General features: G+C 33.9%; 2 protein-coding genes across 6 annotated transcripts; one reads left to right on the forward strand and one right to left on the reverse strand.

Moving 5' to 3' along the window:
• The first annotated feature begins 445 nt into the window (after positions 1-445).
• LOC112795674 (DExH-box ATP-dependent RNA helicase DExH3) lies at positions 446-15,130 on the forward strand. 3 transcript variants are annotated; one of them, XR_003818036.2, is made up of 21 exons: positions 446-857; positions 1,307-1,461; positions 1,633-1,720; positions 1,819-2,055; positions 3,001-3,096; positions 3,826-4,014; positions 4,205-4,364; positions 4,464-4,594; positions 5,598-5,768; positions 6,637-6,909; positions 7,295-7,489; positions 9,574-9,777; positions 10,339-10,408; positions 10,506-10,654; positions 11,309-11,617; positions 11,723-11,782; positions 13,051-13,203; positions 13,303-13,413; positions 13,597-14,179; positions 14,638-14,748; positions 14,822-15,130. XR_003818036.2 is itself a non-coding variant. In XM_025837738.2 (19 exons), the coding sequence occupies exons 1-19, from the start codon at positions 681-683 to the stop codon at positions 14,065-14,067; spliced, it is 3,399 nt and encodes a 1,132-aa protein (XP_025693523.1). In that variant the 5' UTR covers positions 446-680; the 3' UTR covers positions 14,068-14,589. The 3 variants fall into 3 exon arrangements, 1 of the variants encoding a protein (XP_025693523.1); XR_003818035.2 differs by having other exon boundaries at positions 14,638-15,130; XM_025837738.2 differs by lacking the exons at positions 14,638-14,748; positions 14,822-15,130 and having other exon boundaries at positions 13,597-14,589.
• Positions 15,131-21,558: 6,428 nt separating this feature from the next.
• On the reverse strand, positions 21,559-25,673 carry LOC112795675 (uncharacterized). Of its 3 annotated transcripts, none has more exons than XM_025837742.3 (6): positions 25,094-25,673; positions 24,506-24,603; positions 24,341-24,406; positions 23,269-24,127; positions 22,467-22,514; positions 21,559-21,920 (listed from the first exon to the last, which is right to left on the reverse strand). In XM_025837742.3, the coding sequence occupies exons 1-4, from the start codon at positions 25,483-25,485 to the stop codon at positions 23,340-23,342; spliced, it is 1,344 nt and encodes a 447-aa protein (XP_025693527.1). In that variant the 5' UTR covers positions 25,486-25,673; the 3' UTR covers positions 21,559-21,920; positions 22,467-22,514; positions 23,269-23,339. The 3 variants fall into 3 exon arrangements, with proteins under 3 accessions (XP_025693527.1, XP_025693526.1, XP_025693528.1); XM_025837741.3 differs by having other exon boundaries at positions 22,396-22,514; XM_025837743.3 differs by lacking the exon at positions 22,467-22,514.
• Between the last annotated feature and the right edge of the window lie 884 nt (positions 25,674-26,557).

Below are 26,557 nucleotides of genomic sequence, written 5' to 3' on the forward strand. Positions count from 1 at the left end.
ACTATTAGACCAACCTAATTTAGTTTGTTGGTTTATTATTAAGTCTTAATGAGATTAGGGAATCAAATTGTTTTCTGGTATAGAGCTTGTTTGAGTAAATTTTTAAATTTTTTTTTAAGTTATCATTTTTTAAAAGATCTTATGAAAAAGTAAAAGTAATTTTATGTTTGGATATCTCATGCAAAATTTTTTTTTATCTATTAAGTATGTTTGGATATAACAGTATAAAAAACTTTTTGTTTATTTATTACATAAAAAATATTTTTTTTTTAAAAAAAATCTTTAAAAAAAAAGATATAAATTACAATTTTTAAAAATTTTTATTTTTATTTTTTTAATATTTTTATTTTTATTATTACAAATTTATCAAACACACTAAAAAATAAAAAAAAATTTTATCATTAAATTTTTTTTTTATCAAAATAATAATGCCAAACTAGCACATAGTCTACAATTTCGCAACTCATTTTTTGAGCCTTCGATTCTAATTTTTTTTTTTTTTGCAAGAAAAAAAAAAGGCCGATTCGACTCGCTACCCTGATCGGCGGGTTGGCTTGCCGTATTGACAGCTCTAAATTTATTACTTACTCCCACGGAGCAATCCACCTTATTCAGCTGAAACTGAAACACTCAAACGGTGGTTGAAGGTATAGCCGCATCGACATGCCTGAACTTCAACAATGCATTCTTTTCTCATAGCACGTCTCAGGTGCCTCCATCTTCCCAAAAATCACCTTTCTGTTCCTTACACTTTCAAACTCAGATTCCAACGTTTCATTTCAACGCGCCTCTTCTCTCGTTATGCATTCGAGCAGTTCTCCGACGATGAATATGACTGCGATTTCGAGAACCACCACGTATCTTTCTTTTCTTATTTTTTATTTTTATGTCTCATTTTTTTGAAATATACTTTGGTGTTTGGTTTTGCTGGAATTCTATAATTTAATACTTTATATCCGTCTTTTGATTGCTTAAATAAAACAGAATTCGAATTTGACCTGAAAGTTTGTTCTTTCATTACTGAAATCTTCTTGGCATGGCAACGTAGTTGCTATCATGTGACAAATGCTCCTTTTTTGGTTTTTTTAATTTTTGTTAAGTAGCGATTTTTTATTTGAAGTTAATGTTATGATGAATGTTTGCTTCTGATACTGTTGATTTAGCAGTGGAGTTGGAATTTTTGTTATTCTTCCTATCAATATTCTATTCTTAGTGATTATCTTCTGAAAACCATGATAAGCTTTGTCATAAGGTCATTATTTTGTGAATTCATTAGTTAAAAGAAAATGGAATGGTTATATTGCAGGCATCGTCCACAGTGGTCAACGTGGATGAATGGAAATGGAAACTCAGCATGCTGTTACGCAGCGAAAAGGACCAGGAGATTGTATCTAGAGACAGAAAAGATAGGAGAGACTATGAACAGATAGCTAACCTTGCCAAACGAATGGGACTTTACAGGTACATAAACAGATATTTATTTAGGTGGTGTGGAATGAGCTGCAAAGTTGGCCCATTGCTTGAAGTATCTTCACTTTGATTGACTTTTGATGGTTAAATTAAAATTGCAAATGAAGACCTGCGGGTTTTTATCAATCATTGAGTGTTATTGTCATTTACTGTAAAATACAGTGAGCTGTTTGGGAAAGTGGTTGTTGCAAGCAAGGTGCCTCTTCCTAACTACCGACCAGATTTGGATGACAAACGTCCACAACGGGAGGTAATAACTTGGGGTTGGATAGGTATGGTGGGGTGCTTCAAATTATAACAAGATTGATGTCAGTGTAGAATATTAAACCTAATACTTCATTGTTGCAGGTGGTGGTTCCACTAAGCTTGCAAAGGAGGGTTGAGGGTTTGTTGCAGGAGCACCTTGATAGACTTCATTTGAATTCTGAAAAGGCAATTGGCAAGGGGGATTATGTTACACCCCCTGGTCAGGATAACGATATAGATTTGGATGAAAATGCTGATTCATTTGTGGATGGATCTGTTATGGAAAAGGTTCTGCAGAAGAGGAGTTTAAGGATGCGTAATATGCAAAGAGCTTGGCAGGTTTTGCTTGTTTTTGTTTAGTTTATTGATTCTGTGTTGCATATTTTCTTTGGTCTCACATGCTTGAATTAGTGAGTAATTGTCACAAGTGCAACTCTGTTGTGTTTATTCTTATAATTTGTTAATTCATTGCTCGTTTTGGATTTCATATCTGATTTATCAATTGAAAGGGGTTAGTTATTCCAAGTTAGAATACAAATGTTGACAGCTGAAGAAAATGCACCCTATATCTCACTTGATTCATACATGCCACAGGAAGAAGCCTTGTTCTTATTTCCATTTCTTGTCAACTTTATTGTTTAGTCTCTTTCATAACCTGTGGTTATTTAGTATGAGGAAAAAGGAAAAATCGTTTTGTTAAAAAATATTTTTTTAATTGGTCATAATTGATATTGTTGCTACTCTATTTCTTGGCTTGGAGCACTTTTGGTAAGCTTCTATAAACGAAGTATTGTAGTTGGCAGAGACTTTGTTAATCCAAATTGCATTTGCATTTTGCATTCCACCTTTAAAATTTTCCCTAGAAGGCTCATCGATTAAGGTTTTTGCTTGTCTGTGTTAAAAAGTTTTCAAATGAAGCCATTTGGTAAATGCGGTTCAATAATAATATCATAGATTCAGAACTCACTTTTCTCTATTTTGTCTCTCTTTCTCAAATTCTTGATAACTACTCTGACATAAGGTATATAACTATGATGTCTTGGTTTCAGTATGTTCTGTTCGGCCTTCTTTGTGTATATCCTCGTCAATCTCTGGGTTTTCTACCAACAACTCACATTGAATTTATATTCTCAGATGACATTTTAAAGTAAACAAAAAGAAAGGATAATACACATATTTTACTGCATGGCTGCCCTTATAATTATATTTTATGAAGTAGAATGCCCTTGAAGTAATTTATACATTTCCTTGGCTCAACATTATATATTTTGTACCCATTTATAGGAATCACCTGAAGGAAAGAGGATGCTGGAATTCCGGAAGTCTCTTCCAGCATTCAAAGAGAAGGAAGGTTTACTTCAAGCTATAGCTCGGAATCAGGTGTGTTTGCCAATTGTATTTGATAAGATATTTTCCAGGATCAGCTATCTGTGTGTTTTATTAGTTTGGACTTTGAAAATCAACACTGTATGATATTCAATTCTGTATGTTAATGCTTAATTTGGAAGATATGTACGTCAACATTCCTGTCTATATCTATATTTGTATATAATACAAAATAAGAAACAAATACAGCTTTTACTTGCAAGAACAATAATAAAGATTCAACATAGCTAAATAACTTAAGTCACATTATTTCCTTCTTAATACAAACTCCCTAAAGATTACTATGCTTTAAGCTTGTGACAAATACCCTTTACCGATAATAAAAATAAGGAACACCATTAAAGATAGCTGAGGCAGTAGCTTGAAGTTTCCTAGCAATGTAACAATAGACACAAAGTCCTCCAAGTTCAAGAAAATTTAAAATCCTGAATAAAATAGTAAATTTACCATTGAAAAACTTTGAACTTTGAAACAAAAGGCTGCTAAGCTATGTACTTAATAGAATTCTCATCATGATATGCGGTTTTGAGACGAGAAGCAGGTTGTTTTCAACAATTTAACCTCATTTTGTAATTATTTAACTTGAAATCTTTCAGCTAATGAACTTCAAACACTCCTGTCTGTGTTTGTAACTTTTCATGGGATGAATTGAAAGTAGTGAACAAATTTGGGGCTCCTATGCAACTAATTGATTCCGTATCTTTATGAATATTTGTCATGCAGGTGATAGTAATATCTGGAGAGACTGGCTGTGGTAAAACTACTCAAATTCCTCAGTATGTATTAGAGTCAGAGATAGAGTCTGGCCGTGGAGCATTTTGCAGCATTATTTGCACACAACCTCGAAGGATATCTGCCATGGCTGTATCTGAGAGAGTGTCATCTGAGAGAGGCGAGCCTCTCGGTGAAACAGTAAGCTCTGCCTTTTAAGGAAATGGACCAAAAGACAAATGCATGTAATGTATGGCAATCATGAATACAAATGTAATTTTTCATGCAGATAATAAAACATGGATATAAACTACTGTTTCTTTTCAATGGGTTTTTAAAATTGGGGATATCTTTGTGTTGCTGCTATACGACAACAGAGGTTTTTTGATAGGTTGGTTTCAAAGTTCGATTAGAAGGAATGAAAGGAAAAAACACCCATTTGCTCTTTTGTACCAGTGGTATATTACTTCGAAGGCTGCTGAGTGATCGAAACCTGAACGGTATAACACATGTTTTTGTTGATGAAATTCATGAGCGAGGCATGAATGAAGGTAGTTTCCCCTATTCACATAATTTTTAATGCCTTACAAATAGCTAGGGAATTAATCAAGTAGGTTTATGTTTTCTAACTATGATGTTGTCACTGTCAGACTTCTTACTGATTGTGTTGAAGGATCTTCTTCCACGTCGTCCAGATTTAAGATTGGTTCTAATGAGTGCTACCTTGAATGCTGAGCTTTTTTCTAATTATTTTGGAAGTGCACCAACGTTTCATATTCCGGTACGCTGATCTCAAGTTTATTTTTTATTTGAGCTTTATTTGTATTGACTCTTCAACTTTCGAGTATATTGGCTTACCTATCATAGCTATTGGTTACTTATCTGTATTGAACATGCATTGACAACTTAAGATATATGCAGGCGGTTGGGTGCATGCAACCTTATCTCCAAATCGATGCTTAATCTGTACTCCATTAAAGGCTATTTTAAACCACAATATATCAGTTCTATAATCTGTTTTTAACATAGGTCTTAGTGTGTACTTGTCTAAGCTTCCAAAGGCCCCAAAACTGTTATCAGCAAGAGTAAAATGTTTTGTTTTGGAGACTTCAGTCATTTCCTTTACAGTGTCCAAAAGCTGACACATTCACTTCGGTCACCAATATCTGTTTAGAAAACTAAGCAGTTTTGGGTATCTCAAACTTGCTTGATTTTTCTACAGATTCTTTCAATGGTTTTTATTGCTTTTTAAAATTTAGAGTAATCCCCAGACACACTACATACTGTAGCAATAGAAAACTTCTACCTGAAAAGTTGTGAAATGTGATTAGTGCATAACATGATACTTTATATCATTTGCTTTTTGTTTCATGAGAATTTTACTACAGGGCATTTTAGTTACAAAGTTAGTTAATCTGTTGGCATCTGGTTACAGTTAGCCATACCAATTTGTGATTTACAACACATGTATAAATTCTGTTTTGATGCTTCAAATTCAATATTGGATACAGTTTAACATTATTATAGTCTCGAGTTTTCCTCACTACTCACCCCTCTGCTTTTCTTTCTATGATTATGAAATCTAATATAATAGAACCAATACAAAGAAGTCTGTTGGTGGTATAGCTTACTAGATTGTGGAAACAAATTGTGAATCTGTGCATTCATCATTTCGTTTATAATACTACAATGCTTATATATCTCTTCCTGTAATTTTAGTTACATGTGTGATTAATGTTTATTCATGAAAACAAATGTTTTGAGTTAATATGTTCATTCCTCAGGGCTTCACCTATCCTGTGAGAGCTCACTTCTTAGAAGATGTTTTGGAAATGACTGGGTATAAGTTGAATTCTTTCAACCAAATCGATGATTATGGTCAGGAGAAAATGTGGAAAACACAAAAGCAGCTAGCACCGCGAAAAAGGAAAAATCAGATCACTGCCCTTGTTGAGGTATGAAGCTTAATTTGAATGACGGTTGAGGAAAGTAGTGAGGGTCTCCCAAATCCTTAAGTGAGAAAGATTTGTTGAGTAGAAATGTGGTTACTAATGTAGGTAGAAGAGGAGCCAGTGACTATAATGTCATTAACATACACAAGAATGTAAGGATGTGTGAGGGGTTGCTTTCTTAAAAATAAGGTGTCACACGTAGTGTTAGTGAAACCGAAGCTACGAAGGGAGGCTTTGAGTGTCTCAAACCAGGCACTAGGGGCTTGTTTGAGCCCATAAAGTGACTTGTTGAGTTTATAAACAATGCAGATCCGTCTGAGAAGCCTTCGGGGTTCGGGCTTATTCATGTAGACGACTTCTGTTAGTATCCCATTGAGAAACGCATTATTAAAATTCAGTTCCCCAGTGGCTCGCAATGAGTTAAAGCTAAGGTCAGAATCACTCAAATGGTGGCTGGCTTCACCATTGGTGAAGATGTCTCTGAATAATCCACACCAATCTTTTGTATGAACCTTTAGGTCAATAAGTCAAGCTTTGAATTTATTAATGCTGTCATCTGGGCAGCTCACTTTATTACTTGCATCCCCCATCACAAGGTTTGGGTGCCAAAAAAATTTTATCTTAATTTTGGACTCAAATATCTTCTCTCGGAACACTGACAGATACAGCATGAAGTGTTCTTATTGTTTTACAAGTTCAACAGTATTATTCTGTGAATGATATGCAATTGTTTTTTTTTTTTTTAATTTGAAAGAAAAAAGAAACTGACCAAGCTTTTAGATATTCTATTTTCACTTAAAAAACTGAAACTGATTTCTGTGAACTGCATTATGTTGACAAATTAAGATGTTTCTTTCGTAATTTTGGACAGGACGCACTTTCTAAATCGAGTTTTGAGAGCTACAGTTCCAGGGCACGTGATTCACTAGCAGCGTGGGCACCTGATTGCATTGGATTTAATCTTATTGAGGCCGTTCTGTGCCATATTTGTCGTAAGGAGCGACCGGGTGCTGTTTTAGTGTTTATGACTGGATGGGAGGATATAAGCTGTTTAAGAGATCAGCTTAAAGCACATCCTCTCTTAGGAGATCCGAATAGGATTCTGCTTCTAACATGTCATGGTTCAATGGCAACTTCTGAACAGGTTCGATATTTCCTTGCTCATACTTTTGGATGTCATTCCAATATCTTGTACTGCCTTACTCTTACTTTATTCTTTCTCTTTCTTCTGATTTGTTTTACTAATGAAACTGTCCTATCTGATTCTAATAACTAATGGAGTTAAGTCATTTCTCATTTTCTTAGATTATCTTATGTTTCACCATTAAAACTTGAATTATATAAAATAATAATGGATTGTTCTGTTTCATTGAAGTTCTTTTTGGCTAAATGATGATATATAATCTGTTGTGTATTTTGAGAGACATATGTAACCTTTCTTTTTTTGAAGGTTATAATTGATAATTGATGATTAATTTTTAATTTGGAACTAGATAAGTGATTCGTTCTTTTGTCTTCTATTTATGTAGAAAATCATATTTGAGAGACCACCTCCTAATGTAAGGAAAGTAATACTTGCCACAAATATGGCTGAAGCAAGTATTACAATCAATGACGTAGTATTTGTAATTGACTGTGGAAAAGCAAAAGAGACCACTTATGATGCTTTGAATAACACACCATGTCTACTACCTTCTTGGATTTCACAAGCATCTGCTCGTCAGGCAAGTATGCATTCTCCTAAGTTATGTTCGTTGCATTTTCTTTTATTCTAATTGTTACATGATTATTGACGATGCACTCCTAATGAATATCTCTGTATTGCCTATTACGTATTTTAATGTTTTTCTTTTCTTTTTTCCTGATAAATATAGCTAGGTTATTGGACTGAAAAATAGTGTAGCCTTTTGTTGCTTCTTTATTTTATAAAAATGTTTGCAGTCTCACCCTTGGTGGCGGCTACTGTGGCTTCCTGACCTAGAAAAATCTGATTACAAGTCCTAGGTCACTCTCAAGAACTCATGTTCCAAGTCTGTCTACCCTTGTCTTCCATTGCCATTTACATTATAGAAACCGTTGTTAAAGTCTATCCACACTATCACTTCACCTCCATTGGAATTGTAGTGGTGGCGGTTTATCTGTGGAGGCTACCCACTGGCCATGTGGTGTGCACAGGTTGGTGCAGGTGCGTGTGGTGGTTGGAATGGAGGAGTAGGAGTAAGAGGGAGAGGTTACTAGGAATGGTGAAGGAATGGAAAATACGGTTGAATTAGACAGAGTGAGATGTGCATGTAGTTTGATCTTGGGTTATTCGAATACCAATGCACCATCAACTATCACCTGCCTACAAGGAGATAGTTCAAACAGGCTGTGCTTTAGGGTTTCCAGTTCAGTGTGTGATGAGAAGACTTAGCTGTTTGAGCTGGAAGCTTGTTTGCAGGGTTTGTGGAAGTTGAAGATGTCTCCAATGCTCCTTGAGGTCTACTACCTGATAGACATTATCATGCCATCACACTCTTGGGAGCTGGAATCCCAAATATTTGATCCTACTGGTGGTGCATTTTACAGAAAGATGGAAAAGATTGTTGGTGATATGTAGAATTTAGTATTATGTTGCCTAGGAAAGGTCACTACTAAAGCCTTGTAATTTTAGTCAATAGCAAAGATGAAGGGTGGAGATGGTGTGGTTTACAGGGCTTTGAGCAAGGCACCTCAGCAAAGAAATTTTCCCAATCAGACTATAGATTTACTTGATTAGTCGAGAGGGACTAGTTGGTGAATGTCACCACAGGCTTCCTTTCTAATAAAATTTATTTTTCTATAAATAAATAGAAAATGTAAGCTGTTCTTGCTTATTGCTGTTCTGTATTTTCTCAATTGAAGGGAGTGACATTAGCTTGCACACCACACTGTATCTTCTCAATTGGTGTTCAACTTTATTCTTCCATTTGATCCAGAAAATTTCATGTAGTTATTGTAATTTTTCTCCCAGATTTCCAGAAAATTCCCCAACAATATAGATGAATTTTATGGGGGCCAAGAAATTTGGCAACACTTAACAATGTAGGTAAATTTAAAGTCATATATTCAAATAATATAAAGTGTGACCTTAAGTTTAGGTACACTTTTTAAGTTTTGCCAAAGTTTCATAGCCACCATAGAATGTAACTATATATATATATATATATATATATATATATATATTAAAAATAAAAAATATTAGAAAAACAATCTAAATCTGATGGGAAAATAAATATAAGGACTTAAATAAAAGTTAATACCAAGAGCTTGCAAAATAAAACCCTAGGATCATGTATCTGAAATACATCCCTTAGGATCAATATCCATTTGGATAGACCCAGATTGCAATTTTTCTCTCGAGCCTTTTTTTGTTGTTTTATAAAACACAACAGTAAGATCTTTATCATCAACATAGACATCCCTTTTAGCCATGTTTTCACATGAATTTCAGATTGATTGGAACAAACACAAGTGAAAATCCAATTGAAATAGACACTAAATCTCCATATAGGAGCACCAATAAACTCATAACAAGCACACAAATCCACAAGACACGATCTTATTTGATGGCACGAGTAAAAACACCACAAAACTCATAATAAGTACTAAATCCCTAAAATTCGAAATGTTAAAGAGAGCAAGAAACGGCTTCACCCATTCACAATTGAATGTTACAAGTAATTGTAAATGTTGAGTCATTTTGTGCTGTGTGTTCATATGGTATACTTGTGTATGCTATTCGCCCACACTTGCAACTAACATTCTTATTTGGCTTCATTGATTGCAGAGAAGGGGTAGGGCTGGTCGTGTGCAGCCAGGAGAGTGCTATCACCTTTACCCTAAATGTGTTTATGAAGCTTTTTCTGAATATCAACTTCCTGAGCTGCTCAGAACACCCTTAAATTCGCTTTGTTTACAAATAAAAAGTTTGCAGGTTGAGAGCATAGGGGAGTTCTTGTCGGCAGCTTTGCAGGCACCAGAGCCACGGGCTGTAAGTGCTATTGTTATTGTCCCTTGTTTATCTCTATTGCCTTTCTTCTGTATGTTAATATTAGATAGTTGTTATATCTGAAGGAAAATGTTATGCAAGAAATTGATGCATCATTGGTTTAAAACAATCATTTCTTTGGATGAAATTGTGAAAAATATTTAATTGAGGAACTATTTGCTGCTAGATACTTCAATGAATATTGATATTCAAAGAATAATAATGTGTAGTATATTGTATTAACTTGATCAATCAATCAAGGGGTTGGTAAATTGGAAATAATTCTGGCAAGAGTTCCACTCATTTTTTTTTCTGCACAATCCATTTGGAATTCAAAGCTTTTCCTACTGTAAAATCTTTTGTTTGGACAGTTGTATTTTACAGGAATGATACTAGACGACATGCTATAACAGTACAGGTCTCCTACTATTTTGTCTCCTGATATGTGTATTATGTGTTCTATTATGAAACTAGTGTCACTGTTTAGTTTCACTGTTTATTTCTATCCAGATTTGGGATTGTTAGGCTGTTTCTAAACTTTCCAACAAAAATTTAATGAAATAGGTCCAAAATGCTATTGATTTTCTCAAGATGATTGGAGCATTAGACGAAAAAGAAAGTCTTACCCACCTCGGTTAGTCTGTTAATTCTGTTCATTTGTGTTGACTGTTATGTGTCTGTGGCTGTTTTTATTGATTATAATTATTTCCTTTGTCTCTTTTATTCATCAGGGAAGTTTCTCTCTATGCTTCCAGTAGACCCCAAGCTAGGGAAAATGTTAATAATGGGAGCTATATTTCGTTGCTTTGATCCTGTTCTTACGATAGTTGCTGGCCTTAGTGTCAGGGACCCATTCCTTTTGCCCCAAGACAAGAGAGACGTAAGGCAGCTTATTAACTTTTGGTGCATTGTAAAATCTTAATCATTCGTATATATTGATTGGGCTGCATAGCAAGGCAATGATACCAACTCTTGTTTCAATCACTTTATGATCTAATTTTTTGGTAAAACTTGTGAGAATTTTATATGGAAATAATTTGAATGTGGTTTTATAAGTCCTTTTTGCTAATCACATTTTTAGCATGATGTTGATAGCATGATCCTCTAATCACTTGCAAGCATAGCGACCTGCCTAGCATAATATGCTGGTAGTTAACATCAAATGCATTACTGACCTTATAAACCAAATGTGGGCTTGAGGAATTATTAACTTTTCTTCTCTTCATTGACTGAGTTTGCATTTTACATTTTGGTCACACAAGAACTCTTCTCCTGCATAAAATTCCCCCTTTCTTGGTATGTGATATTTGACGGTTGTTTCCTGTAATAGTCATTATATAATATGGTGGTGGATAATTGAGGCATTATCTATTATTTGATCCTTTCTCACTTTTTATTAGATCCTTTCTCACTTTTTATTAGATATGCCAATTACCTTTTAGAGTTTGGCATATTATTGCTTGTTTCAAGCACTGATGCAATATAAGTTTTAACTATTACTGAAACTAATTATGACTATCGTGTTTGTGTTCAGTTAGCCGGAACAGCGAAGTCTAGGTTTTCTGCTAAGGATTATAGCGATCATATGGCTCTTGTTCGAGCATATGAAGGATGGAAAGATGCAGAAAGAGAAGGGTCTGCTTATGAATACTGCTGGAGAAATTTCCTCTCTGCCCAAACCCTTCAGGCTATACATTCACTTAGGAAGCAGTTTAACTTCATTTTGAAAGAAGCTGGCTTGGTAGACACAGATGCTAGCCTCAACAACAAATTGAGTCACAATCAAGCTCTTGTGCGTGCAGTCATTTGTTCTGGACTCTTTCCTGGGATAGCATCAGTAGTGGTGAGCGATTTTCTCTTGTAAAACTATTCTTTAATACCTATTCTTGGCTTAGAAGTTAAAATTTCATTGTTTTAGTTATTTATTTTTTAATTCTTCCTCTTACAGCATAGGGAGACATCCATGTCATTTAAAACAATGGACGATGGCCAGGTTTTATTATACGCAGTAAGTGCCAAAGCAATACTTAGATGCCTGTATTCTTGTTGCTTTCAATGAATGTTCATTGGTTATCTTGTCCAACAAAAATCTGCCCCATATTTTTTGGAATATCCTTTCGCAGTCTAGGTTATTATTGAATTGTTGCTGCCCTTATTTGCAAAGCATCTCTGTCTGTGTGAAATGTGGCATACATTAATTTGTTGTCTACATAGATATTGTGGGTGTTTTTTATTATTCTACTTTCACAAGTATTTAGGCGTGAAATTAACTATCATAGAGAATATTCTTTGCTTTATATTTCCTCAGGATCACAACCAAACCTTTGGGAGTCTTCGCTTGAAAACATTTGTTGCACTGGTTGATTTGTTTTTGGGTCTGTGTTTAACAATTGTTGTTGATATTAAATGAAAAAGTTCAATTTAAGCCTCTCTGGCTATCTTTTGTGGAAAACCTTCGGACTTGTGTTGCTCTACATTTGAGTATTATTACTTTATGGAATTATGGACACCAGATTCTTGTGGTATCAAGCTTTTAAGTGGCACCTTTTCTTATTAGTTGTTTTATACTGTATAATTATGACTAAAAGATTAATGTGTGCGTGTGTGTGCGCGGGCGCTCTCTGTGTGTAATCTAATCATGTTTGTTGTATAACGATTAGAATGAGTTAACTAAAATTAGAGATTTCAGTTCCATTTTCATTGAAATTACCTTGTACAGTGTAATTTTACTTTATAGATTAGTGCTGAGTGTGTAATGCTTTCATCTGTCTTTTTTGCATAGTTAAGCCAATCTTTTCTCTCTGAGACCAAACATTTCCTAGTATTTTCACCATCTTGGAGCCTTGGAAACTATTAACCTACTGTTGCTTTTACTTGAATATATCCTTGTCTCGGGATATTAGGATTGGAAAGTCATCCCTTTATCAGAGTCTCATTTGTTCTGCTCATGACTCTCTTTAGGGAGTTTATTTTAGATACAAAGAAAGACATTGAGCTGCCCAGGTTTATTCTTGTGTTTTTTTTATCTTCCTTGATACAATGTTTCAAATTTTAGATGGTATATTATCATTGCATAGTTAATTAGTTATACCCTCTTTCTTATGATAATATGCTTGTCTATCAAAAGAAAAGTATTTGAAGTTATATTTCTCATCAGGTTTGAGCTGTGCTACCACTTGACAATTTTCAGTATATTATGAGATAAATTACCGTCCCTATATTGTTTTTTTTTTTTTTTTTTTTTTGCTCTTTAACTGTTTCTTTGATTTTGAGCAGAATTCAGTGAATGCACGTTACCAGACCATTCCTTACCCATGGCTGGTTTTTGGTGAAAAGGTGAAGGTCAATGCTGTCTTCATCCGTGACTCCACCGGTGTATCTGACTCAATACTCATCCTCTTTGGTGGCGCTCTAAGTAATGGGATACAGGTGACTTGTTCATTGATACATATGTATCTTTCTGCTGAACTTGCGGCTCCATGAAATTTCAATACCTTGACATGCGTTTCCCTGATTTGATGGTTTTAGGCTGGGCATCTGAAAATGTTGGATGGGTATGTCGACTTCTTCATGGATCCTAATTTATCTGATTTCTATTTGAAGATGAAGGAAGAGCTTAATAAGCTTATCCAAAAGAAGGTTAGCATATATACATTTCCTTGTCTTTCAAATCCTTATTTAATTTTCAATTCAAGAAAGTACTGCAGGATGTCTGTAAATTTCAAATTCGTCTAATAAAAGTTATTGTTAACGTAACATAAAACGCAATTTGTGATTGCTGGTGAAAGTTACATCAAGAGTAACAATTTTGTGCTGATGCAGCTCGATGATCCTAGCATTGACATTCACAAGGAAGGAAAGTATTTAATGCTTGCAGTTCAGGAACTGGTTACAGGGGATCAATGTGAAGGAAGATTTGTATTTGGCCGTGAAAGCAGGAAGCCCAAGCCCTCTAGCGACGAGAATAGATTTACAAAAGATGGGACGAACCCCAAGAGCTTGTTGCAAACACTGTTGATGCGAGCGGGTCACTCGCCACCCACATACAAAACAAAACATTTAAAGACAAATGAATTTAGAGCATTGGTGGAGTTTAAAGGCATGCAATTTGTTGGCAAACCAAAGAGAAACAAGCAGCTTGCAGAAAGAGATGCTGCTATAGAGGCATTGGCTTGGCTGACTCACACCTCTGACAATCATCAACAAGAAGATGATAACTCTCCTCCTGATGTCACCGACAACATGCTGAAACTCTTGGGGAAACGTAGAAAATCAAAACGACGCTCTGGTTGATTGGTTTTCCCTGGTGAATGTGAGTCTAACTCATCCGTTTTATTTTTCCCTTCGTGATGAGTAGCAATGGATAATACCACATGATGGCGAACAAAGCAGCTGATATTCTTGGGTATAATATTCTGACCACAAATCACCTTAGTTTCCCTTTTATACCATAACTGATGTGTGAAGTTATGAATTATATAGCCACAATTTTTTCTTGCTGTTGAAGCATTTTTGAGTTTCTTTAGAAATCCATCCAGGAAACCTGGCATTAACTAAGACCCAATTTATCTGATACTTTTCTAGAAGGGGGGAAATGGTTTGGGAACACAATTTATCTGTAGAATATATAAATTTTCCCCTTTTATGGGGAGAAGGGTCGTTTGATAGGGGGGGTATATGGTATTTGACTTATGTAGTCATCCCTATTCAGTGAGATCAAGCATAGTGGTTTGATTTGATACAAATGGTATCAGGGGGTGGCATTGCATATAACTTTTTGTAGCAAGAGTCAATGAAATCTATTATATTCTCCTAGTTGTCTGTTTCCACTTAATATAAAAAGTATTCGATTGTCTCTTGAAGTTACTAGAGTGATTGATCCTTACAAGAGGGAACACCTGCTAAACAACTAGAAAGACAGAGCGATAGACGGAAGGTGTCCATTGCCGGCACGCTACCAGATCTGACGATGAGGTCGCAACTCTACCAAGCTCCTCTGCATGATCCCTTTATTCTAACATAACTGTAACTGCCATAACTGTGACAGGGCGTATCAGATCTTGTCGCTGCTCTTAGCCAACAGTGCTGTTGTGGGTGCTGCTAGTGTTGCTTGCAGGGTTCTGATGGACAGCCAGATCTGCACGTTCTACTCGTGTTCTACTCAGATCTACGCCCTTGAAGATCACAAAACGTCAAAGATGGGGTTTATGTTTTTGGTGAATGTGAGGGTTTGAGAGTTTGAAGATGATAGAAGGAGGTAATTTGAACATTTAGCGTAATATTTAATTGGAATCAATAAAGGTTCAACGTTTAGATATTTTCGTTAACCAAAATCTATATTTTACGGTAAGGTAAATTGCATTTTTCAATGAGTAGTTTTGTTATTGTTTTGAACCTTTGTGGTTAGATACCGTAGCTTTTCCTTATTAGAATTCTGATAAAATAGCCGTTTTCTTACTAGAGTTTAATTCCTAGTTCTAATTCGTCAAATATAGTACTGGTTATGTTACATATAAAAATTGTGCCAAAGGAAAGCGGACATAGAAGTAATCAAATTTTAAGCTATTAAGATTGGTCTGGTAGTGAGGAATCTAATAATATATAGTAAGAAATTAGTTTGGATAGTTTGTATAATTGCCAAAAAAAATTGAATTTTCTTCTTAAAAAAATGCATAATTTGAGCTTGTTTATTTTTTTTTTAAAAAAGTTATACTTGTATATACTCATTTGGGACGACAAGGAGTCTAGCTTCCCTAAAGCTGTTGCTGCTCACGTTCAGTGATGTAAAACCAAATCCAAATGCAAAGTATATTATTGTACTAATCTCTTTTAGGGAAATAAAGCTCCTCTCCCTAAACAACAAAAAAATGTTATTTAGTCAAATCCAAATAGTCAACTACAATTCTACAAATATGGTTGGCAAATAATTGGTAAAAGTCTGTAACTTAGATTATTAGCATCTTGTATGATTTTGCATACAGTGTGAATTGAGAAGGAAAAAAATTGATTTTCATAATTTTTTTTCTAGTGTGATATTTTATTATATAATAGTTGTTATATATTTTTAAATTCTACTTAAAAGAGTGTATTTTTGGTGACTACTTAAAAGAGTGTATGATAAGAAATTATATTTTATAAATTTAATTGAAAAACAATTTTAAGAGTATCGATTTTTGAAAAAAAAAAAAGAAACAAAAGAAAGGAAAAGCAACAACATTGGGTTGGTTGTGTCCTCATTCCATTATTGAGTACTCACATAAAATCAATACACCACAATGACCTAACAATTAGTTGTATTTTCACTATTTTGAGTATTGGTGAAAACAAATGCTTAAAGAAAACAGCAGCATTCACGCTTTCGAACATTTACCCACTTTTCAACAATTTGATTTGGTATTAGTATCAGTATCAATGGAACTCAAGAAGTCTTCATTAAATCATTAAGTCAAATTAAATGGAAACCAGAGCAGTCACTGGATATATTTTTTTTTTATTGTCTACGATATCTCCCTATTCAATAAGTTAAGAACTAATGATCACGAGAGCTTTTTTTTTTGTAGTGCTACTTCCCACAAACTTCACGTGTTTCTAGACCTTGTACAAACTGCCTGTCACACTATGAGAGTAGGTCATGCCGAAGTCGTACCTTAATTGTAAGGAGGGAGGAGGGAGATGTCGAAGAGAGTAGGTCATGCCTGAAGTTGTTAACTTAATCATAAGGAGGGAGATGTCGAAGATAGGACTAATGACTGGAGTGAAGTCGTAATAAGATATCCATACTGAAAGATGGGGCTGGATCACCTCCTTTTTAGGAAAAACTAATGCTTGTTACCTAGTTTGGTTTGACACAGTTTCACACCCCAAAAGAAGCGAGCTACGTCTCAGTTAAATTTAGGGATGGAAGTTTTCTTTTGTTTCTCGGAGGTGAAATAAGACTAAGTTCATGTGCTTATTATCTTAGGTCAGAACAAGTTGATAGGAGTTCTTTCTTTTCTTTCTCGTCCCATGTCGCCATACGGGGCGAAAAGAAAAAGAGGGGTGGGGTTTTTTTTGTTTTTGGCATAACAGGTTATTAGCCCAGTGGCAGAGCGCGTTCCTGATAATTCCATCGTTATGCCTGGACTATGAGGGTTCTCAACCACATGGATAGTTCAATGTACTCATTGGCGCTTGACCCTGAGATGTGGATCATCCAAGGCATATTAGCATGGCATACTTCTCCTGTTCAAACCAAGATTTGAAACCAAACTTCTCCTCAGGAGGATAGATAGGGCGATTCAGGTGAGATCTAATGTAGATCTAACTTTTTATGTACTCACTCATGGGTTCTGGGCAGTCCGGGAGAACGACCACGACTCTTCTTAATACGAGCACTGTTGACCACGTCTTACTATTTACAATTTGCATCGAAAACTCTCGTTAGTCAAATTGAATCAAATAGACATCATTTTATTAGTATTTATTTTAAGACTTATTTTATGTTTATTTTATTTTATTTTGTTTTGTTTGTTTTAGGCCTAACTATGATTTGACCCATTTTTATTTTAGTGAACTTATGAGTTAAGATTTTAAATTTAAGAGGTATAAAAATCTCTAAACCTTATAGCCAGCTTTTTTTTTTCCTTTAATTTTGATGAATAAAAATTTTTTTGAATTTCTTTTAAAAGAATTGGTGTTAACAGGAGAGATAAAAGTAATTTTCTTAACTGTGTTATATTAGGAAATCAAATTAAGATAGCGGAATCATTTTCTTTGATTTTCATCTTATTTTGGGTTCTGTTCCGTATCCCCTCTCTTCTCGAAAATTCATACATCCCTTATCAGTATATAGACAGCTATCTCTTAAGCACACAGGCTTAGGTTCGGCCTCAATGAAAAAAAAAAAATAGAACACTTAACAACGTATTTTCACAGAACAAAAATTACGAGATCGCTCCTTTCATTTTGAGGAAATGGCGAGATCATACCATTCGAGCTTTTTTTTCATGCTTTTTCCGGATTTTAGAGAAAATTTCAATAGAATTTTTCTAATTTTCCTTCCCAAAACGAAGAACTTTAAATTTTTTTTACTTCCCATAAAAATCAGGAGATTGGATCTAGCTGTAAGAAGAATGCTTAGCTAATAAATAACTCATTTCTTGGTCTTCGACCCCTCAGTCACTGCAAACTCTCCAGATCAGTACAACGGGATGTGTCTATTTATCTATCTCTTGACTCGAAATAGAAGCAGGTTTGAAAAATGATTTTAGAGTGTCTAAGTTAGGGCCGTGAGGGCAGTACTAAATTGAGGCAAACTCTAAATACTAAATATGACCACAAAATAACAAGGGTCAACGTCGGCCAGTGAGATGATAGGGAATAAGCTTTATTGTCGAGAGGGAAACAGCCGGATCACCAGCTAAGGCCCCTAAATGACCGCTCAATGATAATGGAGGTAGGGGTACAAAGATAGTCAGGAGGTTTGCCTAGAAACAACCACTCTTGAAATAGTGCGTCATAGCTCACAGTACTCTTGCGCCGAAGAAGAACGGGACTAAGCAATCTGCCGAAACTGTGGGATGTAAAAATAAATTGGTAGGGGAGCCTTCTGCCTTTGAGAAAAGGACTCGAGCTGGCATTTGTAGACAAAGTAGAAGCAAAAATCTCGGCTTGAGTAACGCAAATATTAGTGAGAATCCAATGCCTCAAAAATCTAAGAGTTCTTCTGCAAAGTTCGTCCACAGAGGGTGAGTCAAAACCTAAGATCAAAGCGAAAGGCATAGTCAATGGACAATAAGTGAATATTCCTGCACTACCCTTTGTTGGTCCCGAAAGACGGAGGAGGCTAGGTTAGTCGAAAGATGGTTATCAGTTCAAGGTCACAAGGTGCCCTGCTTTTTCAGGGTAAGAAAGGGTAGAGAAAATGCCTCGAGCCAATGTTCGAGTACTAGACATTACAGCGCTGAAGTAATCCATGCCATACTCACAGAAAAAGTTCGAACGACTTTCAACAAAATGATACCTGTACCCAAAACTAACACTGGTGGGTAGATAGAGAATACCTACAGGTGCGAGACAACTCTCTCTAAAGAACTCAACAAAATAGCCCCATAACTTTAGGAGAAGGGGTGCCTCCTGAAAAAGGGAGTCGCAATGACCAGGCTTGGGCGACTATTTACCTAAAACGCAAATCTTTGCAAAATCCTAAGACCATGTATGGGGGATGATGCCTGCCCAGTGCCGGAAGATCCAGAAAGTTGGTAACCTTATAGCAGGGGAGCCAACGACCAAAGCCCCAGTGAACGACGGTCGTAACTATAACGGTCCAAAGGTAGAAAAATTTTTTGTCAAGTAAGTTTTGGCTCGCACAAAAAACATGACTATTTGGATTGGAGAAACACTCCGTAAAATAAACATCTCTATGAAAATACGGACTACCTCCACCTAAACAGAAAGACCCTATGAAACTTCCTTATTCCCTAGAATTGGCTTTGGACTTTTCCTGCATAGCTTAGATGGAGAACTTAAGGATAACAACATGTACCGTAGTCCTGATTTGAGTATTGCAATGGCGTTCGTGCAACATATATTCAAAATCTTTAATCATGTATCAATCAGTTGCATCAATTTTAAGATGTGGGTTTTTGGAGTATTTGAATTATAAGTAATTTTAAATAAAAAATAAGTAAACTGAAACTTAATATAATTAGAAATTACCTTTCATTAAAGTAGATTAGTTTTTTAAAAATCAATTAAGTTAATTAATTAGATATAAAGGGTGAATGAAGGATCAAAATTTAATGGATGAGTAATATTTCTCGAAAAATTTTGTGGTGCTGATAGTAAAAATAAGAATGTGATGTTATTATGTGTCAACCTAAAAGAACAACACAACGAAAATAATAATAGTATTGATGCTTCTTAATAATAAATATGCTATTCAATTGATATATATTATAAAAAAGTATAGTTAAATTATTTTATATTATTTTAATTTTATACTTATTTATTTTTAAATTAATTGTATTTTTTAATTATAAATAATTACTATTATAAATATAAATTTAACTCAAAAGTTAATATGAATTATTATTATATAAATTTTACACTTACTTTTATATTTTTTTAATTTGACTTTAAACTTCAAAAATCAAATTGAGTATTAACTCTAATAAATAATAATAGTAGTGATAGTATGAAAATTATAATATTGTTTTATATTAAATGAATCTCACTAGAAAGTCAATGGAATAAGTTACAATGTGTACAATGATCTGATTCTTTAGCCCAATAAGAAGAAGTAACCATCTGCTATCGTACAGATTCAGACATCAGATAGAATACTACTAATTTATTAAACATAATACACTTATACTATCCATAATAACCATCCAGATACCAGGAATAATACTATCCATAATAACCATCCAGATACCAGGGATAATAAACATTTGATATCCTATCGAATCGCTTTAAATAAACATCTTATACTTTAATTTTAATTTAAAATTAACCCTCATTGTATGCATTGTACGGAACATGTATTGGCTCCATATATTTTCTCATTAAATTATCAGTAATAATTTAATTTATTACCTGAATAAATATTTTTTAAAATATAAAATTTATGATAAATTAATAAATTAATTATAATAAACAAATATAGTACAATAATAATATATTTGTCTTATATTATTTATTTTACTGTTATAATTATTTAACTACAATATAAAGTATATATATAACAATACTTTTATTTACTCTTTTTTGGGTATAATACTCTAATAAATTTTCATTTATAATTATTTAAATTTTGAATATCAACTGAGCTTATGGTGATTTATTGGGATATAGGCCACCAATAAAGTTTATTGGATGATTTTAAGTACTACATTTGATCGATTGAAACCTCTAGACCATTCGAATGTTTATTCCCAAAAATAAGCTTTTCTGTATCAAAAATTACACTATTAATATTCAGAATAGATTGCATTTGGGTTTTCATGTGGTGCAGAACAAAAAACTACATTTTTCAATGCACAACCTTAGAAACGTAACTACATTGTATATCTATAACTACTCTATATAACCATAACCTTATGTCCTCACTTTTTTCTTTTTTCTTTTATATATATTCTAATAATTTTTTTCCTAAAATTTAATATTTAATAATATGATTATATATAATCCTGATTTTTAATTAAATTAGTCAAATATTATAAAATAAAAATAAATACATAATAATACTATACAATATTCTTTAAATAATACAGATTATCGTTAAAATATATTTATAATAAACCAAAAGTACTAGAATCATCATAATTTTAAATACTCATACATCACATCTCACGTTAAATTAAGCATGTATATTAAAATATACATTAAACCACTTAAAATTTACTACTAATAAATTAGTAAAAACTAAAAATATTGTATCCTACATAAATATCTTCTAGTAAAAACTAATAAAATATTGTATCCTACATAAATACCGTCTAATAAAAATCATTAATTAACCATCTTTCAATTCCCAACACTTCATCTTTACCAATAAACCATCATGATTAACATCTATATTTTCATTAACATCCCCAAAATTATTCTATATAATTATATAAAAAAATAATTATAATGATATATATGTAAGCAAGCATGATCATAATTAATCCATTAACAAAACTCATAAATCTATCTTTCACAAAATTTTATCTATGTTTTAAACAAGTTTTGCTAGCTAGGTTCAGTAAAACCCTCAAATCCTAACATATATATCCATGGTCGTAATCATCATCATCACTATACTTGAATTAATTAATTAATTAATTAATTGATTGATAACTCAATATAGACCCAATAATCAAGTTAAGGTCAAAATCAAATGAAATCACTATACTTCCTAATAATAATCAACCTAAAATTGTTGAATTTTTTTTTTCTTTTTACCTGAAGTCCATGAAATGAATACTTATAATCTTGTATCAACACAATCATACAAGTAAAGATTAGCAAAATAAAACAGATATAATACTTTTCCAATCACTCACAATCTCACATGATCATCATTGAGTCGTTGAAGGGGACTAGGAGAGCTGGCGTATGAAGATGAATGTTCATTTCTGGATATTAAGCGCTTTTCAGCCTCCACTGCAGCTAGAAGCTCTTGGCTGGGGGAAAAAATCAGTGTGATGGATTATTGGTTAAAACTACCAAGTTAAAAAGCATACTAACAAAAACTGAAAAGAAAAATGTACCATGAGTTGAGGGGGGAGCTTGATTATATTCAAAGAGCAATTAGGCTTTACCATTCAATAATACAAGTATCTATGCCCTAATTGTATAGCTAAAATATTCAATAATACAAGATCAATGGAAGTAGTTAGAATAAAATACCAATTATATCTTTTAGTCTTGTACACTGATCAGTTAGGAACTCCATATCTATGTTTGGAACTAGTTAGCATAAAATACCAAATTACCAATCATACTTTCTAAACAGACAATATATGGGAGCAAAATAGCATATCTATGTTTGGAACTCCATAGCATATATTCCAATATTCCATATACTTGATATATCACGCTTATATGATGTACTCAGTTTTACAGGGGAACAAAGTGAAACAGAACCAATAAACTAACCAAAATAGCAATTAATTTTCTTTTTCCAACCAAGCATAAATCATCATCTTAGTCGCAGCTTCCAGGCTTACAAGGTCTAAGTGGAAATCAAGCAGTCCAGGTGACCTATCAGCTAGAACCTAGAGCCAAAACAGGAAAGAAGGGTAAGTGATCAAATCATAGTTCCGAAAATCGAACTGATCAAACTATTGGATCACTGGACTATTGGTTCAACCGATGGATCACAAGTTGAGCCCATCATAATTAGATAATTATATAAAATTTTATTATTATTTGCATAATAAATATTTTTTTAATTTTATTTTTATACTATAGTAACTATTATTTTCATATTTCAATAACTCATGAATTAATTTATATCTATTATATTATTATATACTATAAGTATTTATTAAAAATTATATATTATGATGAGTAAATATTTTTTATTTATTAATTTGTAAATATTTAATAAAAATATATATTTAAATTAGTATTTAGAAATAATTAAAAATATAATTAATTTGAAAATGAGTGATAAAATTAAATTGAATTGATATAGTTTATTGAATGAAAGTCTTATTTATTTTCACTATATATATAATAATTATCACATAATATCAAGGTTCTAAAAACCGGACCAATCATCGAATCGCTGGTTCACTGGTTCACTGGTCTAACTGTGGTTCAATCAGAAAAGCCGTTTTAGAATAAAATAATAAATAAATTAATAAATAAACATCTTAAAATATAATTATAGCCTTTGCCTAAAGATTTTTCTACCAATCTGGTTCAGGCAACAAGCACTAATAATAATTGTATCTAGCCTTCAAAAATTGTGAACATCAATTCCATGACATGCAGGTTCATTAGAAAGTAGAGTAATAAGTGAACCTGAAGTTGTCTTCAAGAAAATTCTTCTTTATCTACATTGCAGCACAAGAATCTCTGCAAATCGTCACACCTCAGGCAGTGTACGTGTTCCCACCAGCTGGGCCTCCGAAATCCCTGCTTGGAATGTCTCTAGGCTGGTAGTCCCTGTTGGAAGCATTGTTCGACCATCCTGGTGGAACCCCACCCATGCTCTGGTTTGGTGGAACCCCACCCATGTTCTGGTTTGGTGGAACCCCACCCATGTTCTGGTTTGGAGGCACTCCTCCTCCCGTGTTCTGGTTTGGAGGCACTCCTCCTCCCATGTTTCCGCCATAGTTATTCTGTGGCACACCTCCCATTTGACCATATCCACTGTTTGGAGGAGTAGCCCCCGTGTTAGGAGGTGGGTTGCGGGGAGGATAGGCACCTGGTGCATTCTGTGGTTGGTATCCGCCAGCATTTTGAGCTGCATATCCACCTGCATTTTGAGCTGCATATCCAACTCGGCCGCCAGGGGGAGCATATCCACCTTGGTTGTTGGGAACGTATCCACCTGGGCCGCCAGGAGGAGCATATCCACCTGGGCCGCCAGGAGGAGCATATCCGCCTTGGTTGTTGGGAGGGTATGCACCTGGGTTGTTGGGTGGTGCACCACTCGTGTTAGGACCAGGACCAGCACCAGGATTTGGCATGGCAGGCCTACCCTGCATGTCTCGGTTCACCACATTTTCCCTCCTCCTATCAAAGTTTCTTGACCTGTCAGCATTCCGAGGCCTGTCATTGCGCCTGTTCCTTTCATTTGCTCGGGCATTGTTTCTAACCCACTCCTCGTGATACTTGGGATCATATGGTACAGCTTGTCCATTGATGAAGGGTTCACCTGGTGAAGGAACCGACAAATCCATAATGCATTAGCCAATAGCCAACGCCATAAAAATTAGGCATCATGACATACCATGTTATAAAGCCTAAGAATGGTTTAACTTGACTTCCACTTGGGGGAGTACAAGAATTAAGAGAAAGAAACATAACAAATGCACACAAGTATATACACAAACAAACATCAGCAAGGTGACAAAACAAGGGACTAAACCTCCATAATCTTTTTCCTTGACATTCAAATACGAGTCAGGAAGTACCCAACGAACTCTAGGCAACTCTGCAAATTTCAACCAAAAAAAACAAAAATCAAAACCTATTAGCAAAGACAACATAAATAGAAACCAAAGAAAGAGAGTTGGGAAGCACATTTATTAACCTTTGATTTTGTATGAAAGTTCTTCGGATACAAGTGCCCCAAACGCAAAGTAGTGCCTAGTTGAAACCGAATATATCTTCATCCTTGCTTCTTCTTCACTACACCCCCAAAAAAACATAAAAAATAAAAAGATACCAAATGATCAGAGCTAAGACCGCAAAACCATTTTATACAACCACTCCAATAATAATCATAAGAATCCTCATCTCAAATAGCAACAGACACAAATAGCGATCTAGCACTGCCCTTCTTCGAAGCTCAATAAAAAAAAAAATCCAATTATGAGTTCATTTCTTTAGTGTTCTACTTTTTTTATGAACTACTCATTTCAGGATACGAGCACATTCCCTAACTTCCTTGAAATAATTGTTCTTCAACCCGAAGAACAAATAGATAGTTTTTGTTGCAGCCTTTCAATTTATTAAAATAAAAAAAAGTATATTTTTTTCATTTTACATATCTCTTAATTACAAAAGGTAAACAACAGTAATTAAATAAAAGCATATCGAATTACATAGAAGAACGCTGGTAAAAAGTTACAACCACAAAAAATGAAACTTAATCAACACACAGGTTTCTGATGATCACCTTCCAATGACTTGAGCTAGGGTTTTGATGTAGGAATCAATGATCTCATCGCGGGTTGGGTCTCCTTCAGGCTTCTCCATGACGACGAGCCAGTGCTCGAAGTCGCAACCGTCGAGGAGGATAGTTTCCTTCGGTGGACGGTTGGACCAGTTGGGGTTAGGGTCGTTAAGCGAGGAGGTGGAGGCGCGGGTGGAGAAGAGGGCGGAAGAGGAACGAGAAGGGAGGAAGAGGCCGCGGAGGGTGGGGTAGGCGACGGAGGCGAGAGGGCGGAGGCGGCGGAGGAAGGAAGCAGCAGCGAGGGTGGTGGAGGTGGAGGAAGAGAGTGAGCGAGAGATGAAAGGAGTTAGGGTTAGGGATTTGGGGATGATTCGAGAGAAGATCTGAGTCGCCATCGTTTCGAGGAAGAAGGAGAAGAAAAGGTTCAGAGCTCAGAAACGAGTGTGAGAGAGTTCGGAAACGGGGTTTAGGGTTTTGTTGATAGAAGGTGAGGAAAGGGGATTGGGTTTTTTGTTGTTCCAGAAGTCCTTTTGTGTCTTTTTAACAAAATTGCATGTGAAATATTAAAAAAATGAAGTTGACCATATAATTTTGTGTAATTTATCATGTATATATGTTGTAGCACTAATAAAATTGATTCAATTTACTACTATATAGCATATATATGGTTAATCGTTTATTTATGATGCATTAACTTTAAAATATAAATATCAATAATAAATATTTTTATTTAAATTTAAATAAAATATAAAAAAAATCAAAATTAATAAGGATAGAAATATAAATTTTGTATTTTAATAGAATCAAATATATTCATTTATATATAATTATTATTAATGGTCTGTATTTTGTTTTTTCGAGTCACAAATAAAGAAGTTTGGTCTAATCTAAAATGTTATTCGATCGGGACTAAATTTTAATTAGTGTATGAATTGAAATAAAGATTTAAATCTACATCTAATTGATAATACAACATTGTTCATTTTTATGGCCATAGTCTAATATCAGTTGACTGTAGTAGGTTAATTTTGAATTTAAGATTATCTGAATAAAATTACTATTCCTAGTCACAAAAAAAATCAGTGCTAATTAATTCATGAGAACTACCCACATTAATGTTTAAGAATTTTTTTAAAATATTTTAGTTTTCAATAAATTTTTATTATTAAATTATTCTTTAAATTTTTATTTTGTTAGAAAAATTAATCTTTATTTTAAATTATTTATTTATATAAAAATTCATAATTTTATTTAATAACAATATAAATTAGTTTGATAAATTTAAAAAAATTACATCATAATTAATTTTTTTGACAAAATAAAATTAAATATTAGTAACTGACATATAATAATTAAAATTTGTTGATTTAAATATTAGTAACTGACATAGTAATTCAAATTCAACTTTTTTTAACATCAAAATGGTCAAATAAAAAATAATTAAGCATATTGAATCAATTACTTTTT

The sequence above is a fragment of the Arachis hypogaea genome, chromosome 4, assembly GCF_003086295.3.
Source record: "Arachis hypogaea cultivar Tifrunner chromosome 4, arahy.Tifrunner.gnm2.J5K5, whole genome shotgun sequence".
NCBI classification, from domain to species: Eukaryota; Viridiplantae; Streptophyta; class Magnoliopsida; order Fabales; family Fabaceae; genus Arachis; species Arachis hypogaea.